Raw genomic sequence first — 20,959 nt, forward strand, 5'->3', positions numbered from 1 at the left:
GGATGTGTCCTTACCCTGCTGCTGTGTGTTGTTGTTTCAATACAATCAGTGTTTTATCAGCAGGAGATTATCACTGCCGAACTAGGAGTCTCATGCCTCCTAGTCAACTGCTCTGTATAACCCCACTCTCACCACTTACTAGGAGCTTTCTGTCAGTGCTTAAAGTACACAAAGCTGCCAATCAGTGGTGTGGGTGGGGTTATACAGAGCTCAACATTTGAGCACTGCTATTTGTGGATGGGGTTATTATACATAGCTCAACATTTTGAGCACTTCTAGGTGTGGGCGGGGTTATACAGAGCTAAACATTCTGAGCACTGCTAGATCTGCAGCAGAGAATACAGTGATTATTTTAAAATGACAAACCAGTGAGTGACACATCGCTGGAATCAGGGTTTCAACCCCTACATCATATTGATCTCAGATAAAATAGCAAAAACCTGGTGACTGAATCCCTGTAAAAAAGGAGCCTGGCAAGATGGTGTTCTCATTGTCTTAAATAATTGCAAGATAAACAACAAATATAAAAAAGAACTTTAATAGGCAAAAATATATGTTTAGGTTAAAAAAAAACTACATAAAATGTTAACTAACAGGTAGTAAATCAATTGTAGAAAACACAATTGGTATATTAGGACAACATCCTTTGAAAGTTTTAAGGATTAAGGATCACGTTGTATAACATATTATACTTTTTGGTTTAATATAATTTGTTGACTTGTCTAATTAACACCATTTTGCACTAGTCCAACTTATAACCTAGTAGTGAGAAGTGGTCAAAAGACGTTATGGAGATTCAGTGACATAAAGGTAATATTTTATTAAAAAAAAGGAATGTAAAGACATACGACTGGATGAATATGATGATGATGATGATAAAGCAATGGACAAGCCATAAGACATAAACCACAGGAGGAAGAACCAGCAATACTCTAGCAAATCAAGAGTGCAATACTATATTTCCCACAGTATTGACCTTGACTTGGAAGAAATTTCTACAATGAAATACAAGCAGCTATTGACTCACATCCTGAAGCTAGGGTTAATGGCTCCCACAGCCCACTAGTGTTACAAGCTACAAAGAACATTGTACAATTCACTCTGCAGAAAGAGGAAAATAGTACTAGTACCCAACACACGCGTAGTACTACTGCCCAACACAAGCGTAGTACTACTGCCCAACACAAGCGTAGTACTACTGCCCAACACAAGCGTAGTACTACTGCCCAACCCAAGCGTAGTACTACTGCCCAACCCAAGCGTAGTACTACTGCCCAACCCAAGCGTAGTACTACTGCCCAACACAAGCATAGTACTACTGCCCAACCCAAGCATAGTACTACTGCCCAACACAAGCGAAGTACTACTGCCCAACACACGCCTAGTACTACTGCCCAACCCAAGCGTAGTACTACTGCCCAACCCAAGCGTAGTACTACTGCCCAACACAAGCGTAGTACTACTGCCCAACCCTAGCATAGTACTACTGCCCAACACTAGCGTAGTACTACTGCCCAGCACAAGCATAGTACTACTGCCCAGCACAAGCATAGTACTACTGCCCAGCACAAGCATAGACAACGGATTTTCTACCATCTATTTTGATACTAATTGCTTATTCATTTAAGAAACACCAGTATAGGAAAGTACCAACTTAGGGACCATGGGTGAGAAAAGCATATGCGGCGCAAAAGCTAATCTGTCGTGAGCGGGGTGCTAGAGACCACCACCTCTTTTGTAGCTCTTCCTCAACACAGAGTTACAAAAGAGCTACTTCTTCACTATTTCTTGGTGGATTACAAGTCATTTCATTAGAGTGGCTTATGAGACTATATACGATCAGTGCAACAGCATCACTTATGTCCATGGGCTATGTCAGGTATTGCAGCACAGCTCTGATCAGTTGAAAGGAGTAAAGGTTAGATAGAGCCTATTGGTATGAGGTGGTGCTATTTCTAGGAAAAATATATAAAATGTTCTACTTTCATATAACCCCTAGCCCACAGCCTACCACACCTGAGGCATAGCTATAGGGGTTTAGAGGTAGACGCTAAACAGGACCTTGGTGCCTGGAGGGCCAGAAAAAAATATATTTATACCATTATTATATGTGGTACTTAAAGGGGAGCGGGGACTGTTTTAGATTTTTAATTTAGGCCAATGTGTTTCAAGTTGAGCCTTTGCAGTACACAGTAGGCAGTACTATTCATCATCTTTTTAAGGGGTTGTCCCATTTCAGACATTTTCACTGGGATTTGCACCTGGAATACATGGCTGAGCATGCATGGCTTGCTCTGTTCACTTGGCTTGCTCTGTTCACTTTCGTTAGAGTCATGAAAAAGGCAAGAGCACCCAATGGAGGGTACTTTGAATACACATCCACCTCTCTATTAGAGACAGCAGAAAATTGAGCTCTGCTTTTGAGATCTGTGTCAAATCGGGGGAACTGAACCTATGAGACATTTATAATATATCTTGTGATAGGCTGTAAATGTCTCAGATGGTAATACACTTGGAAGATTTGCTTGGCCTCCTATTTGCACATTCACTCTGTTACCTTTCCTGCCACTGAGACATGCCTACCCTTATGACCACGCAGACATGATTACCCTGATGACCATTGAGACATGCCTATCCTGACAACCACGGAGACATGCCTACCCTGATGATCACTGAGATATACCTACTCTGATGACCACTTAGACATACCTACCCTGATGATCACTGAGATATACCTACTGTGATGACCACTGAGACATGCCTACCCTGACGATCACGAAGACATGCCAACCCTGATGACCACTAAGACATGCCAACCCTGACAACCACGGAGACATGCCTACCCTAATGACCACTGACACATGCCTACCTTGATGACCACTGAGACATGCCTAAACTGATTACCACAGAGACCTGCCTAAACTGATTACCACAGAGACATGCCTACACTGACGACCACGGAGACATGCCTACCCTGATGACCACTGAGACATGCCTACACTGATGACCATGGGGACATGCCTACCCTGATGACCACTGCGACATGCCTACACTGATGACCATGGCGACATGCCTACCCTGATGACCACTGAGACATGCCTACCCTGATGACCACTGAGACATGCCTACCCTGATGACCACTGAGACATGCCTACCCTGATGGCCACCGAGACATGCCTACTCTGATGACCTCTGAGACATGTCTACCCTGAAGACCACTGAGACAAGCCTACTCTGACGACCACTGGTAAATCGTTCATGCATTCCCTGATATATGATAATGAGGTTTACTATGTTTGTATATCACTGCGCCATTCAATGGTGGACATTAGTCAGATTATAAACAATTGTACAGATATTATACTCCAATATATACATATTATCCAATGAATCATCTCCGCAGACAGACATATGAAATGTCATTGGAAAGTAGCTCCTTGCGATTAAGTACGCTTTTTTACGGTAGTCTTTCTTTTCCCCAAGTCACGACTGCTAAATATTAAAATAAGCTTTATACACAATATTTCATGCCTAAAATGACAACATGTACTGTATATCGACTTTGATGAACAAATACCATTAAGCTTGGACAAAACACATAAAACGAGAAGGTGCAAGAATATCTCTACACAATATAAAAACACAGGAATTATAAAGGATTTTCAGCAGATTAAAAAAAAAATCTCTTAATATATTTATATATAAAATTGTTAGAGGTTTTATCTTTCAGACAAATCCATGGAGGAACATTGAGAATGAGTCACTGGGGACTATAGATCCCAATATATTTCACTGTACAGGTGTAAGTGCCCAAGTACTGCCATGTGCACTCATTGCATTAGGGTCCATTGTCCACAAGCTTTCTCTGAGAGCTCGCTGTGCCCCAACAGGTAGAATTCCAGGAATGTTTAGACCAACTTGTGGTCATGCTGAAGCTTCAATATAGTCACTTGCCAATGCCAAATATTCACGATTTTCAGCTGCAGGAATCTTAAATCCATTCATTTTGGTTTCTTTTGGGAAAAAGTCCTGCTGGTAGTCAGGATTGTCCAAACTTATTTGCTGGCCAATTTTCTGCTCCCAGATGGCAGGATAGTCATTTTCTGAGTAGTTTAGGATGGTCTGACCCGAGTTCAGGTATTCCAGATTATTCACACCATTCCCATAGGAATTCTTATGATGGCCGTTTGGAGGCTTTGTATTCTCAGGAAGGAGATTGTGGTAGACTGGGTTAGCGGTAGTTGAGATCTGTGTCTTCAAATTTGCCTGGTTGACATATTCTGAAATATAGAGAAAATTAATAGATGTATAACAGGAAGCTCTTTGTATAAAACTACAGGAACGATGTATATCTTTGTACCGTGTTAGCCAGTAGATAGAAAAATATTCAGAATTCTGTATAAAACTAATTATTCCTTTGTCAGTTAGAAGCATATAAATATAATTTAAAGAATATAAATATCTGTGCTATGCACTGCACAAAACAGCTAACGGGTTGCCTTATCAGTGTCAGTGATCTTTGAGGGAGCTGGAACCCCTCTGAAATGTCTCAACTCACGGATGAGTGCTAGTATGCAAGATACCTACTACATACTGCAATAAAAATTCTATAAACTAGTTATGCAAATATCTTCTTCAGAGATGAAGATGTCAGGAACTCTAGTGCCATCTTTTCGAAGGAGCAATCCTGTACAGTAAGTCATTATAGGTCCTTTATTGAGCTTTGAAATATGACTTAGGATAAGAAGCCAAACCAGAAACTCCATTTGCAAACACAAGTTTCAGGGTGTTTTCCCCTCATCAGTGCAAAGCAGGAGGTCTGCTTTGGCTGGGTGAGAGGCCTCGAACAGCAGTGTAAGAAGTAATGTTTCTTCGGTAGATCTATTGATCTTCTGTCAGAGGCCTCTCACCCAGTGAAACCAGGCCTCCTGTTTTTCACTGATGTGGGGCAAACATCCAGAAACATGTGTCTGTTGATGGAGTTTCTGGTTTCGCATCTTATCCTATGTCATGTGGCAAAGCTCATTAAGGGGTTAATATTGACATTTAGGATTGTGGCCCCAATAAGAGGCACTAGAGTTCCTGATCTCTTCCTCTCTGATGAAGTGCATATTTTAGTTCCCAGAGGAGCATCGCATGCACAAATCTCTTTACACTGACTTGGCATTCTCCTTAAGGAGAAACATTTACTCTTATAAACTACATAGTACTTTATATACAGCCTCATATATCCCCATTAATGAAAAATGTTATGGCTGTTGAAATATGAAGCACCAAAATAAAGACATTTAGTGCTTAATAAGTTAAAGAAGCACTCCCACCAAACTTTTTATTGCCTAACCTTTTGTGTATGGGTATGTAATATGTTATGTAATATAAGATGGGTAACATACTAACAAATCACTGTCTTCCTCTAAATCCATTGCCATTTCGGTTCTCTTTTGGGTCACATGAAGGCTATTCCAACTTGCCAGATGACACCGAGCTCTATATGTGACCCAGAAGTCACTTTAACAATGTAAGTCTATGGAGCCTTGTTCTGACGCTCCAGACACTTACATTGTAAGCCACTTCCAGCTCACATATAGAGCCCGGTGGGAGCTGGCAAGTTGAAATAGAAGTCACATGACCGATAAGAGAACTAAAGCGTGTGCTGAAAATCCGGCGCTTGGTGAGTATATTACTGCACTTGCACTACACTACATATACACCTACACAGGTTTAGGCTATATAAAGCTTTGTGGGAGTGCTTCTTTAAGGATATTAATAATGAAAACTGTATTCAAGTTGTGTAACAGAAACCAGAGCTACATAGAACAAACTAATATTTCATGATGTATACATTTACCGAATGTCGCCATTAGTCCCAGCCGCTGATCACATGTTCTACGCTAGGCTACACACCAACTCACTATCCTTCTGTCGGTCTAGGATCGCTGTTACTAACCTGGGATAGGATGGAATTCATCATCAAGGCTGTCATTCAGAATGACTGTTGGGTCGGTGCTGTATCTCTGGATGAAGCTGTCTTCTCTGATGGGCGGCCCCTGTGGGAAGTTGGCAAAACATCAAATTATAAGTTCAGTGTGTACATACCAGCCATGTCCACAATAGCACATGGATGCACATAAAGAGGCATATATGGGGCCTTAGGCTCCCATAACATTACATTGTTACTATTAAAAGTGGTTGGTTCAGACGTACAATGTGTTATCTGCACAACTATGCAAGAATGGACCAACGCACACAGTTCATTATTATTAAGCATATAAGTCCTATACATCATGACATCACAGGCAGGAGATGAGACCAGGTATAGATTTTACATCGGGATCTAATATACTGTAATCTCACACACATCACCTAAATAAAAGGGGTTATTCTATATACAAAAGGCATTATAGACAGAAAAATTTGGGTAAAAAGAAGAAAAGGAGCAGTTCTGTGGGTGTAATTATCAGTTGTACATATATATTTCATGTACTGTCAATGTGTCCTATTACAGTTATACATGATCTCTATAATCCACTGTACTGATGCCCAATTTTTAGGTTGTTTTATATGGTATCCGGTGCTCCTCCACTTCCCCATTTGTTTTTTTCGATTGCCTCTATGAAGAGACATGTAGGTATAGTAAAACACACTAGATGGAATGATCCACATAACTATACCCACTATACTGCGATATGTAATATTAACCCCATAATGACCAAGTTGTGTAAATTTATGACACTTGGCTCTGGGCTTTAACCCCGGTTATTGTATATTCATGGCACAAAGTTAAAGTTTCAGTATAGTAGCTGGAGCAGGTCCGATCTCCAACTATCAGACACAGCTGGGTACCCTGAGGAGAAGACATAAGGGGTTTATTACTGCTTCTGTCTTCAATTTTTGTGGCTACATAGCCCTCAGTCAGCAATAAGAAGTGCAGAGAAGCATCAGTACTGTCTGCTGACATACCAAAGCAGCTGAGTTTGAGCAGACCCAAATCAATTCTGCCAGTGAAGCCTAGTACAGCAGGGGATGGTTTCCCCCTGTAACTTGGGCTCTGATGGATGTCCCAGTTACAGTAGGAACAAAAGATCAATAGAGGAAAAAAAAATATGTTTCCCAGAGATATTTGATAATCTCTTGGGAAAAAAATACTGTAGCTAAAAAATCTAAATATATACAAAACATCTGCAAAAGAAGAAAGCTAATAAAAAATAAAAATTACCTATGGTGAAAAATACAAAAATAAATATTTTTTGCTTTCTTTTAGATATATGTGTATGAGAGCATATACACCGTGTGCAGAATTATTAGGCAAGTTACATTTGAGAGGATTCTTTTTTATTATTGAATCACAACTATGTTCTCAATCAACCCAAAAGACTCATAGATATCAAAGCTTAATATTTTTGGAAGTTGGAGTGGTTTTTTTTTAGATTTGGCTATCTTAGGAGGATATCTATTTGTGCAGGTAACTATTACAGTTTAGAATTATTAGGCAACTTAATAAAAACCAAATATATACCCATCTCACTTGTTTATTTTCACCAGGTAAACCAACAGAGCAACACAAAATTTAGAAATAAACATTTCTGACATTCAAAAACAAAACAAAAAAAATCAGTGACCAATATAGCCATCCATCCATAGATTCTGTCAGTTGCTTGATCTGTTTACGATCAACATTGTGTGCCGCAGCCACCACAGCCTCCCAGACACTGTTCGGAGAAGTGTAATGTTTTCACTCCCTGTAGATCTCACATTTTATGAGGGACCACAGGTTCTCTATGGGGTTCAAATCAGGTGAACAAGGGGGCCATGTCATTATTTTTTCTTCTTTTAGACCTTTACTAGCCAGCCACGCTGTGGAGTATTTGGATGCATGTGATGGAGCATTGTCCTGCATGAAAATCATGTTTTTCTTGAACGATACCGACTTCTTCCTGTACCACTGCTTGAAGAAGGTGTCTTCTAGAAACTGGCAGTAGGCCTGGGAGTTGAGCTTCACTCCATCCTCAACCCGAAAAGGTCCCACAAGTTCATCTTTGATGATACCAGCCCATACCAGTACCCCACCTCCACCTTGCTGGCATCTGAGTCGGAGTGGAGCTCTCTGCCCTTTACTGATCCAGCCTTGGGCCCATCCATCTGGCCAATCAAGAGTTGCTCTCATTTCATCAGTCCATAAAACCTTAGAAAAATCAGTCTTAAGATATTTCTTGGCCCAGTCTTGAGATTTTATCTTATGTTTCTTGTTGAAAGGTGGTCGTTTTTCAGCCTTCCTTAGCTTGGCCATGTCCCTCTGCATGGCACACCTTGAGCTTTTTGATACTCCAGTAACGTTGCAGCTCTGAAATATGGCAAAACTGGTGGCAAATGGCATCTTGGCAGCTTCACGCTTGATTTTCCTCAATTCATGGGCAGTTATTTTGTGCCTTTTTTTTATCAACATGCTTCTTGCGACCCTGTTGGATATTTGCCCTGAAACACTTGATTGTTCGGTGATCACGCTTCAGAAGTTTGGCAATTTCAAGACTGCTGCATCCCTCTGCAAGACATCTGACAATTTTTCAAATCTTTCTTTGGACCCATTTTGCCAAAGGAAAGGAAGTTGCCTAATAATTAAGCACACCTTATATAGGGTGTTGATGTCATTAGACCACACCCCTTCTCATTACAGAGATGCAAATCACCTGATTTACATAATTGGCAGTTGGCTTTCAAGTCTATACAGCTTGGAGTAGGACAACATGTATAAAAAGGATGATGTGATCAAAATACTCATTTGCCTAATAATTCTGCACCCAGTGTAGTTTAACAAAAAACAAAAACCTACGCATATTAGGTATGCACACGAACGTAATAACCTGGAGAAATTTTTCATCTGTTGTGAAAAATGAACAGGAAAAATCTAAACACAAAAACCCTGCTAGACCAGAAATTTCCATTTTTCTATACATGCGTTGCAAAAAAAACCAGATAGAAATTACAGAGTAATATATATGTACCTTAAAACACGGTTAAAAAATACAATTTATCCTGCATAAAACAAAGCCTCATTCAGCCACACCAGTTAATAAATAATATAAATGATGGCTGCTGACAAGAAGCAAAAACGAAAAAAAAATTGTCTGGTCATTAAGGTCCTTTTTGGCCTTGTCATCTGACTGGATGATTGCTTTAAAGCCATCTGGACGCAAGGAAAATTATAATGTAACACATTTGCTAATATTCTTGTCTGCTTTGAAGATACAGAATCCGAGACATATCATTAGTAGAAAATTACACATGGACTTACCCCATTTCGAGTAATGCATACAATGGGTGAATTGTTGCTTGTGGAACTCTAAAAAATAATAATGCAAACATTATTTAAAAGCTATATAATTTGCATAATTTGCCTAAATTCATACAGAAAATGTAACCGTACCATTGTACTCAAGAGTGGTGTTCGAGATGTTTGTGGGCTGGTGAAAAATCCTTGATGTGGTATCAAATATTCCTCAGCGTCGACAATATTTTCCATTTCATCATCCAAAGTCTGGTGAATCTTAGACGCAGGAGGACTGGGTAAATTCATTCTATCATCTCCCTACAAAAAAGGATATTACATTGTATCCCATTACTATGTGCAATAACTGCAAACCATTCTAGGCCATGTTCACACTAACGAGTTCTTTTCCATCAGGTTTCTGGTGCTCTTAGTAAGTGGCTTAGTGTGGAATGCCTCAGAGTGCTAAGGGTGGTGGAGATGGCAGGTACAGTACATGTACCTTGGTACTGGGTAAACGAGGGTCAAAGGTAATCTAGATGCAGGACTATGGCAATGAACTGAACCCATTCTCTGGATGAATGAAAGCCCCTGGACTGGCCTATTGGTGCGAGTAAAGAAAGAATGGAACCACGATGTGGACAGTTATCATCTATTACGAAATGCCTCACGCAAACAGGAGAGTGTGACCAGAGTTTATAGCACACTGGGCACTGCAGAGTCAACTACATGGTCAAAAAGTCTCATGCACAGACTATGTTAAAACTGGACCGGAAAATGAGATTCTTATGGTTTCATATTAAGCAGAGACTTTCTTATCTGGCTATACGATACAGAAATCTTACCTTTATTACAAGGTAGCGTGTTGGGTCACGAGCCATCTTACTAAACTCTGCACTTAGCTCACGGAATTTGGGACGACTCTCAGCATCTATCATCCAACCTACATATGATAAAATTAAAACCACGTATCACAAACTTTTCTTTTATTTATAGTTGACAGGGTAAAAGATCACTTTATCATGTAACATTTATAAATTACAAATGGATCATCAAAATCTACTCTTACTCATAAGTATTCTCACTCATATCTACTCATAAGTTCTCGTACTCATGTCTAGTCTTACTCATATCTACTTACATTTACAGTATAAGTACTCCAACTTATATCTACTCATATTTATAAATACTGGTACTCATGTCTTGTCCTAGGCATAACTACTCATACCTATATGTTGGAAGACAACATGGACAATGTATGTATCATAGGAATCACTGAACTCTATATTGAATTTATGGTCCTGAGACAGACATCCTGTCTCCGGCCTATGTATATGTATATTGATACACAATGCCTGTGGTGTTAGGATGATAAACCATTGTTCTCTAAATGGACATCTTGGAGCCAGCCCAATTGGAGATGAACCTGTCATGCACAAGAACTTTCTTCCCAAGCACGAGAATGCCATCTGCAGGAAAGTGACGAGTACTGCAGCCAATGACAATGTTCATATTACTGGAAGATGATTTACCACAGAAGATACCGGAAGAGAGGGACGGAGTTGTGGGTTGTATGTGGGTGTGGATGTGAAATCTTGGTATAAATGGAGTAAGAATCAAGGCCATCTTTCTATCTTTTCTTTCTTTCTTTCTCTCTCTCTCTCTCATTATTGCTATGAAGAATAGTTGCTAAGTATACTTATAATATATAGATATTTGTATTGGTATTTCTCTAATTATAGGACATTGAAGAAGGTTTTGTTGTTACATTATTATTTGAATTGTCTTATTACCTTCTTATTTTACTTGTCATTAAATATCTTTGTCATTCTCCCAAACTTGAGTTATTGATTATATAGGAAATATTCAGGACAGGATACAGGATGGGAAATTACCTCCAACACTATAAGTAGTCTATTCTTACTGATATACTTGTAATCATGTCTAGTCTTATCATATCTACTTATGATGAGTACTTTTACTCATATACTGAACTACTCATCCATAACTATTCATACTCGTATCTTCTACTAAAGATACTCATATCTACTCATGCTCTTAAGTACTCTAACTCAAAAGTACTCTAACTCATATCTACTCTTACTCATGAGGGCTCTTACTCATATCTACTTATACTTATAAGTTCTCCTACTTATATTCTACACTTACTCATATCTACTCATACTTAAAAGTACTCTTATACAGTATACTCAGCTACTCATATTCATAACTACTTATATTCATATTTGCTCCTTATTTTACCTACTCTTACTCGCTTCTAACTATGCTTATAAATAATCATACTCATGTCTACTAATACTTATAAGTTCTCTTACTCATATACTCAGCTTCTCATATTCATAACTACTCAGTCATATCTACCACACATACCCATATGGGTTCATACTGCGTTAATACAGTCCGTTTAATGGATTACGTTACACCGCGGCATAACGCGATGTAACGCAATCCGGTAACGCCATTCACTCCCATTAACGAGTGCATCGCTAATGCATGCCATAATCGGCATTTTGCTATCGATGTGCCGTCATTCTGTGACGGACTCTCGGACGTGGTCTGCAGCGTCCAAGGGTCCGTCACTGCTACTGCAGATGAAGCATCGCGTTATGCTATAGTGTTAATGCAGTCCGTCAACGCTATGCGTTGAACGGACTGCATTAATGCAGTATAAACCTGGCCTTAGTATTCTTACTCGTATCTACTTATAAGTACTCCTACTTATATCTAACTACTCATGCTTATAAATACTCTTATTCATATACACAACTACTTATATTAATAAATATTCAAACTCCTATTTACAACACATATTCACAAGTATTCTTATTGATAGCAACCTTCATGTCAGATTCCAACTTCTGTGAGTCATAGTCTGAGTAAAGACCACGATGCACGGACTGGTTGTTGGTCTGCTGACCTGAATTTAATGGTCTCATATATGTTTAAGATGCTGTTGAATTCGGGTCAGGAGACCTGTAGCCAGTTCATAGACCATGGACTGGGCCACTCGAATGTGTGAGTGCAGCATTACTTTTATTTACTCATACTCATATCCACTTGTACTCCTATCTACTTACAGTTGTATCTACTTTTAGGCATAGCTTCTCATGCTCAGTTCAAGAAATCAACTAGTTAATGCAAATATATTTTTGCTCAGACATTTTTGGGATTTAGAAATGTTTACACAGGAGATGCCTGACCATCATCTAGTTTTATATAGCTGCAGTATGTTACACATGATTAGTAGACTGCTTACACTATATGATATATACAACACATTAAAGAGAAGATTATAACTCAGGCTTTATAAAATCACAAGCAAAGCATCTAAATAACATAACTACAGCCATCAAGAACAAGTCACATTGAATAAAAAACACATGGATTGTATTAGCTCCTTACATTTCACCATAATCATGTACACATCAATGGTGCATATTGGGGGCTGAGGAAGACGCTCTCCTTTTTCTAGAATTGTTGAAATTTCACTGGCTGGAATTCCATCATATGGTTTTGAGCCAAAAGTCATAAGCTCCCATACTGTGACGCCTGCAAACAAAATGTAACAGTAACTTTTCTCTCTGGAAGTAATATGGCGATGATACATGTCTGTGACTGTACACTGAGGAAAACTCACCATAGCTCCACACGTCACTTTGATGGGTATATGTCCTGTGCAAAATGGATTCCAATGCCATCCATTTAATTGGAACCTAAAGGATGAAGCATGAAACACAGACTTGTAATGTACAAGCTAAAGATTTGACATATAGAAGGTTAATATTTCAACATTATGCAAACATATCAATAGGTGAATATTGGAAGCTCTTTACAATAAGTGCAACTTAAGGATTACCACCACTCAAAATCCAAAAATTCTGATCATCGGTGACTGTAACCAGTCAAAAAAAAAACATTTCATTTTTCCAGCAGTTTTCTAAGGAATAACAATATTTTTGTTTGAAAAAAAATAAAGGAAGCAGTACTTACCACTAGGGATGAGCTTTCCGATATTGAAATATCGGAAATCGGCCCGATATTTGCCATATCGGAATTCCGATTCCCAATTCCGATATTTTTTTACATTGGAAATCCTAACCCTAACCCTAAATCACTAACCCTAACTGTCCCTAACCCTTAACCCTTACCACTAACCCTAACCCTAACTAACCCTAACCACTAACCAAAACCCTTACCCTAACCCTACTAACCCTAAACCTAAACCCTAACCATAACCCTACTAATCCTAACCCCTAACCCTAACCCTACTAACCCTAACCTCTAACCCTAACCATAACCATAACCCCTAACCCTAAATCACTAACCCTAACCCTAAATATCCCTAACCCCTAACCCTTAACCCTTACCACTAACCCTAACCCTAACTAACCCTAACCCCTAACCCTAACCCTACTAACCCTAAACCTAAACCCCTAACCATAACCCTACTAATCCTAACCCTACTAACCCTAACCCCTAACCCTTACCCTAACCCTAACTAACCCTAACCCTACTAGCCCTAACCCCAAACCCTTACCCTACTAACCATAAACCCTAACCCTACCCCAACTAATCCTAACCCAAAGAGAGAACACCACTGTTAAGAAGATGGCGACCAGTTTTCCTGCTACAGCTTTCACTCTGTGTATTTTTCTAGAGATTTTTTTGCTCCTCTGCCTCTGCAAACTCCTTCCCCATTATCCTGAGGTGTTTCCTCTCCATTTTATCCATTATATAGCTGTGTAGTGGTCATTTTGTAATTCCGATTTTTTTCTCCCATTGACTTGCATTGATATTGGAAATCGGAAATTCCGATATCCGATATTTTCCAATATCGGAAATCGGCATTCCGATACGATATTGGGCAATATCGCTCATCCCTACTTACCACCTCAGTTTCTGCTCTGACACCAGTCCCCGCTGGTCTCTACTTCCTGGTCCTTACTAGAGTTGAGCGACTTTTGGTTTTTTAGGGTCGAGTTTTGTTTCGTGAAACCCGACTTTTCCAAAAGTCGGGTCGAGCAAGATCGGCCGATTATAGGGAAAAGTCGGGGTTGTCCCGAAACACGAAACCCAATGTAAGTCAATGGGGAATAAAAGTCGGCAGTGAGAGGAGGACAGGAAACACACCTACAGTGCCCATTTGAATGCCAAAAGCATCAATTCTTCTTACTTAAGCTTGTCAACCTTAATTAACTTCATAATACAAGTTACGTACTGAAAAATGGGGGTTATTTGGCTAAAGTTGTGGGGGGGTAGGGCTGGCTCCAGGTTTTCATGTGCCCTGGGCGAAAGAGCGCCCCTTTAACACATACCACAACTCATCATGCTCCGATACGGCAGAGAAATCGCGGTATAGTACAATGAAAAATACTTCACTTTTTACATCTCATGACGAGGCCCATCTATTTCTCTATACAGAATCATTGGTCCCATATAATGTTTGAAACAGTATATGATGAGCTCCACATAATGCTACAGTATATGTTGGTCCCCATGGAAGAAGCTCCTCTGTCTTATGGGCCCAAATAATGCTCCAAACATAATGGGCCCCATTTCTAATGCTCTAGTGTATAATGGGCCCTGTAAATGCTGCTCCAGTGTCTGATGTCCACCTTTGGAATGTTCCAGTGTATGGTGGGCCCCATCTATCATTCTCCAGAGTATAGTGCTCCCCAAAAATTGCTGTCCCAACATTGAAAACAATCAAATAAGTCTCCTCGCTAGGGAATCCCTGTACTAGTCTGGACTCCTCGTCGTCCCCATCTTCCATCTCACTGCACAGTATTTCAACCTTGCAAGTGCTGTGATCCTGAGCAAGCAGGGGGGGCCCACTCGTTGGCGATGGCACTGGCACAGGGCCCCTGATAGTACGGTGGTGTGTCTGATGGCGGGTGGGCCGAACCTGCACTTTCATCTGCAGCTTCCTCTTTGTCACCGTGTAAGATGGAACTGTATATGGGAAGGGTAACCTGAGTTTCATCAGGGTCAGATTCAGGCCGTGTAGCGTGCGAGGGGAATGTAGTGGTCTGGGTCAATGTACCAGCAGATTCATCGAGCAGTGGCTGGGCATCAGTGCACTTGTGTCGCCCCCAGGAGTACGGTCGCCACAGTGGCATTACCTTCCTCCTAAGGAGTGTGATGTCATGCTTGGGAGCAACGAAGGATCTCTCTAGCAGGTTAACTGATTGGGCGGCGTTATTCCCACGAGTCATGACCCTCCAAACAGCGTTCATGAAGGCAAAGTGTTTGTTTTACGTGGGTAGTATGGTTGCAAAGCTGAACCTTAAAGGAATGTCCAGAAGGGCACCACCAGGAGTGGAGCCTACGGTTAAATTCGACTCCACCTGGGAAACCTCAACCATGCCAGCTACAGAACAGATGCACACATTGCAAGCTTAATTCCGTTAACGAACGAGACTCCGTCATGCCCCGCGGTCCGAATCCGGCTTACTAGAGGGACACGTGAGGCTCTGGCACATGAGATTGGCCAATAACTGGTGTGTCATGCCCTTACATGTCCGTGGCTGCATGTGCGCTACACTGAAAAGGCCAGCGTTTGTCGCTTACAGGTGCAGATAACCCGCTGAACAACGTTAGTGATGGGGATCACTGATTACAATTATTACCCGCGAACGATGATTTCCCAGTAAGTGTAGGTCAACCGCAGTTCTGGAATTAGGCCTAACCGTCATTCCTGAAAAAATGAAAAACTTACGTGTGCAAACCACAGGTGCTGTAGCTTGCTTAACAGCTCGCCAGCCGTTCTCACGCCTAGTATGGATTACACGTGACTGCACAAAGGTGAGAAAGGGTACCGTATCCCCGGATAACATGTATGGATAGCGTACACATTCAAAATATGTCTATACATCAGGAGGCAGGCTCAGACGGTGTTAGGCCCAGTATGGCTTGCACGTGATTGCACAAAGGTGAGAAAGGGTACCGTATCCCCGGATAACATGTATGGATAGCGTACACATTCAAAATATATGTCTATACATCAGGAGGCAGGCTCAGACGGTGTTAGGCCCAGTATGGATTGCACGTGATTGCACAAAGGTGTGAAAGGGTACCGTATCCCCGGATAACATGTATGGATAGCGTACACATTCAAAATATATGTCTATACTTCAGGAGGCAGGCTCAGACGGTGTTAGGCCCAGTATGGATTGCACGTGATTGCACAAAGGTGAGAAAGGGTACCGTATCCCCGGATAACATGTATGGATAGCGTACACATTCAAAATATATGTCTATACATCAGGAGGCAGGCTCAGACGGTGTTAGGCCCAGTATGGATTGCACGTGATTGCACAAAGGTGAGAAAGGGTACCGTATCCCCGGATAACATGTATGGATAGCGTACACATTCAAAATATATGTCTATACATCAGGAGGCAGGCTCAGACGGTGTTAGGCCCAGTATGGCTTGCACGTGATTGCACAAAGGTGAGAAAGGGTACCGTATCCCCGGATAACATGTATGGATAGCGTACACATTCAAAATATATGTCTATACATCAGGAGGCAGGCTCAGACGGTGTTAGGCCCAGCATGGCTTGCACGTGATTGCACAAAGGTGAGAAAGGGTACCGTATCCCCGGATAACATGTATGGATAGCGTACACATTCAAAATATATGTCTATACATCAGGAGGCAGGCTCAGACAGTGTTAGGCCCAGTATGGATTGCACGTGATTGCACAAAGGTGAGAAAGGGTACCGTATCCCCGGATAACATGTATGGATAGCGTACACATTCAAAATATATGTCTATACATCAGGAGGCAGGCTCAGACGGTGTTAGGCCCAGTATGGATTGCACGTGATTGCACAAAGGTGAGAAAGGGTACCGTATCCCCGGATAACATGTATGGATAGCGTACACATTCAAAATATATGTCTATACATCAGGAGGCAGGCTCAGACGGTGTCAGGCACAGTATGGATTTGACGGCCCAGACTACACAGCGGAGGAGCAGGGAGAGGTAAAGATTGCAAATGCTGGGGCCCTGCCCAAGCAAGGGGGGCCCACTCGTGGGCGTCGGTACTGGCACTGGGCCCCTCATAGTACGGCGGTGTGTCTGACGGCGGGTGTGCACCACCACCGTCAGAGACACTTGATTGCACTATGAGGGACCCTGTGCCAGTGCCCGCGCCCAAGAGTCGGCCTACCCACCTGTCCAGGGCAACGGCACTCGCACGGTGTCATGCGCTAGGTGGTGACCCCGGCCATGGGGGGGGGAGGCAGCACAGTTAGGGAGTTTTAGAAAGTGGCATATGTTGATGTTGGACATTCAGCTGATGCAAAAGGCGAAATAGGTCAAGTCCCAGGAAGAGGTGGACCAAAGCAAGCCATTTTTCTGTCACCCTATGTGTCATCAGGGGAAGGTGGGACAAAATCCTTGGAAATCCATGCATGGTTCATTTTAATGAAGGTTAGATCATCCACATTTTGGGTTGACAGACGGGTCCTTTTTTCTGTCAGGATTGATCCAGCTGCACTGAAGACTCTTTCCGATAGCACACTTGCAGCTGGGCAAGCGAGCTCCTGTAAGGCATATTGTGCCAATTCAGGCCAGGTGTCCAGCTTAGCGGCCCAATAGTCAAAGGGGAATGACCTGTGTGGGAGAACATTGATATGGGAGGAAAAATAGTTTGTAACCATAGTTGACAACTGCTGTCTCCTGTCACTTTCCATCGATGCAGTATTACCAGTTGTGTGAGCGGTACTTGAAAAGTCAGTCCACAACATTGTCATAAAACCCCTGTCTCCAACGTCACTTCTGCTGTGTGCACCATGAAGACCTCTGCCAAGCTGCCTCCGGCCCGTACGGCTCGTGTGAGAACCATCACCGCTGCTGTGTGCTGGGAATGCCTCAAGCAACCGATTTACCAGAGTTGCTTGTTTATTAGCCAATATTAGGTCAAGGTTCTCCTGTGGCATGATGTTTTGTAATTTGCCTTTATAGCGTGGATCCAGGATGCTGGCCAACCAGTAGTCGTCATCGTTCATCATTTTGGCAATGCGGGGGTCCCTTTTTAGGATCTGCAAGGCATAATCTGACATGTGGGCCAATGTTCCCGGTGTCAATGATGCACTGCGAGTGCTGGTTGGAGGAGCACTTTCTGGCAAATCCACATCCCTCCAGTCACGCACAAACCCTGTACCAGACCTTGCCACGCCAACATTTTCACTTGCCCCATGAGATGCATCCTCCTCCCCTAAGTAATCATCCCCATCATCATCCTCCTCCTCCTCTTCTTCCTCCACCTCGTCCAGGAGAGGTCCCTGAGCAGACAATGGCTGAATGTCATCAAGGATTCCCTCCACCTCTTCCTCCTCGTCAACATTGGCTGCAGACGCCTGCTCCTAAAGGTGCGTCAAAGTTTGCATGAGCAGACGCATAAGTGGGATGCTCATGCTTAGGATGGCGTCGTCTGCGCTTACCAGCCGTGTGCATTCCTCAAAACACTGAAGGACTTTACAAAGGTCTTTCAGCTTCGACCACTGCACACCTGTCAACTCCATGTCTGCTCTCAAAGTGCCTGGCCGTGTATCCTCCCACAAATGCATTATGGCCTGCCTCTGCTCGCACAGCCGCTCCACCATGTGCAGGGTGGAGTTCCACCTTGTTGCAATGTCGATAATGAGGCGGTGGTTGGGAAGGTGGAGCAATCGCTGCAGCTTTTGCATACGAACGGAGTGTACAGGCGACCGGCGGATGTGCGCGCACAGTCTTCGCACCTTCTGGAGCAAGGATGTTAACTCCGGATAATTTTTGAGGAAGCACTGCACCACCAGGTTCAAGGTGTGAGCCAAGCAAGGTATGTGGCTGAGTTTTGAAAGGGCTATGGCTGCCACAAAATTACGGCCGTTATCACTAACTACCTTGCCTGCCTCAAGATGTACACTGCCCAGCCATGACTCAGTTTGTCGCTTCAAGTACTCGGCCAGCACCTCGGCGGTGTGTCTGTCGCCCAAACACATCATCTGCAACACAGCCTGCTGACGCTTTCCACTAGCTGCTCGATAGGGGGACACCTCGTGTGCAACAGTGGCAGCTGCAGATGGAGTGCTCATACGACTACGCTCTGTGGACGAGCTTTCGCTTCTGGAGGAGGAGGAGGAGGGTCGAACGCCTACAGCCAACTGTTTCCTATACCGTGGGCTAGGCAGCACTGTCCCACCACCGCTGTCCCCTGTGGACCCTGCATCCACCACATTAACCCAGTGCGCAGTGATGGACACGTAATGGCCCTGGCCATGCCGACTGGACCATGCATCAGTTGTGAGGTGCACCTTTCCACTCACTGACTGTTTGAGTGCATGGACAATGCAGTCTTTTACATGATGGTGGAGGGCTGGGATGGCTTTGCGAGAGAAGAAGTGGCGACTGGGTAGGTCATAGCGTGGTACTGCATAGGCCATGAGTTCGCGGAAAGCTGCGCTTTCCACCAACCGATAGGGCATCATCTCAAACGAGATTAGTTTGGCAATGTGGGCGTTCAAACCCAGTGTACGCGGATGAGAGACTGAGTATTTTCTTGACCTACTCATAGTGTCTGGGAGGGTGAGCTGGACTTGAGAGCTGCATATGGTGGAAGTAGCGGTGGACAGGGCGGACTGAGAGAGGGTTGATGATGGTGATGGAGTTGGTGTTCTTTCTGATGGCCTAGATTCAGTATTTCGTTGATATAACAGTGGGATTCCCTGACTGCTGTGGCCTTGCAACGACACCTCAACATTTGCTGCTGTGCTAACCGGTGGGCTTACAGTGGGGGGAAACAATGTAGCGTTGCTGACTACCTTCTTTGTGATCAGTTGCACATGTGGCACTTGAGGTTTGGTGTTGTGTCCACGCTTGCAAGTGCATGCTGGTTAAATGTCTAAGCATGCAACTGGTATTCAAATTTTTCAGATTTTTCCCTCGGCTAAAGGTCTTTGCGCACTTCTTACAGATAACCTTGGCCTGATCATGAGGATTTTGTTCAAAAAAGTGCCACACTGCACTCTTCCTACTTTGGCAGACATTTTGCGGCCTAGCACGTTGTGATATTTTGACCCTCTGGACAAGCTGTCCAGCAACTCTTTTGATTTTTGGAACCTGTCTTTGGAGTGCTCCGGGCCTGCCAGATAACAGCTGTTGCGATGTCGATGTCTGCTGTGGATGCTCCTCATCTGAGCTATTGGAAGCAGCACCCTCTTCCCCCAATGGATGCCAATCTGGGTCAACAACTGGGTCATCCATCACCTCCTCTTCAATGTCATGTGCACCTTCCTCTGTGTCACCGTGTATGGTGGTATAGTGTGCGGGAAGGGGCACCTGAGTCTCATCAGGGTCAGAATCTGGCTCTGTGCGAGGACAATGTAGTGCTCTGAGTGAATGTACCAGCAGAATCATCTATCAGCGGCTGTGCATCAGTGCACTCCATGTCAGATTCATCTTGGCCTGGGTAATTCACCATTTCACTTGATAATCCAGGCATGGTATGTGAAAACAGCTCCATGGAGTAATCAGTAGTATGGCCTGCGTCATCCTTCAATCTTGGTTGGGGTGAAGGACACAAGGAAAGGTGTGGTTCATGAACATGAGCCTCCAATGACGACTCAGTGCTTTTATTTTTTACAACTTCAGAAGAGGAGGCGGTAGAGCTGGAGGCTGAGTCAGC

General features: G+C 42.8%; 1 protein-coding gene across 1 annotated transcript in view; it reads right to left on the reverse strand.

The window, feature by feature from the left end:
• Positions 1 to 800: 800 nt before the first annotated feature.
• The window catches only part of EGFR (epidermal growth factor receptor), a 278,427-nt gene continuing 258,268 nt past the window's right edge, over positions 801 to 20,959 (reverse strand). Inside the window, exons 22-28 of the mRNA XM_073550044.1 lie at positions 12,921 to 12,996; positions 12,686 to 12,832; positions 10,108 to 10,205; positions 9,422 to 9,583; positions 9,290 to 9,337; positions 5,948 to 6,047; positions 801 to 4,280 (exon numbers count right to left, since the gene is read on the reverse strand). Coding sequence (XP_073406145.1) covers positions 3,925 to 4,280; positions 5,948 to 6,047; positions 9,290 to 9,337; positions 9,422 to 9,583; positions 10,108 to 10,205; positions 12,686 to 12,832; positions 12,921 to 12,996 — 987 coding nt within the window. The 3' untranslated portion in view covers positions 801 to 3,924. The remainder of the gene's footprint in view (positions 4,281 to 5,947; positions 6,048 to 9,289; positions 9,338 to 9,421; positions 9,584 to 10,107; positions 10,206 to 12,685; positions 12,833 to 12,920; positions 12,997 to 20,959) is intronic.

This window comes from Dendrobates tinctorius, unplaced genomic scaffold (assembly GCF_039654945.1).
Source record: "Dendrobates tinctorius isolate UK_male_01 unplaced genomic scaffold, ASM3965494v1 ptg000162l, whole genome shotgun sequence".
In the NCBI taxonomy this organism is placed as follows: Eukaryota; Metazoa; Chordata; class Amphibia; order Anura; family Dendrobatidae; genus Dendrobates; species Dendrobates tinctorius.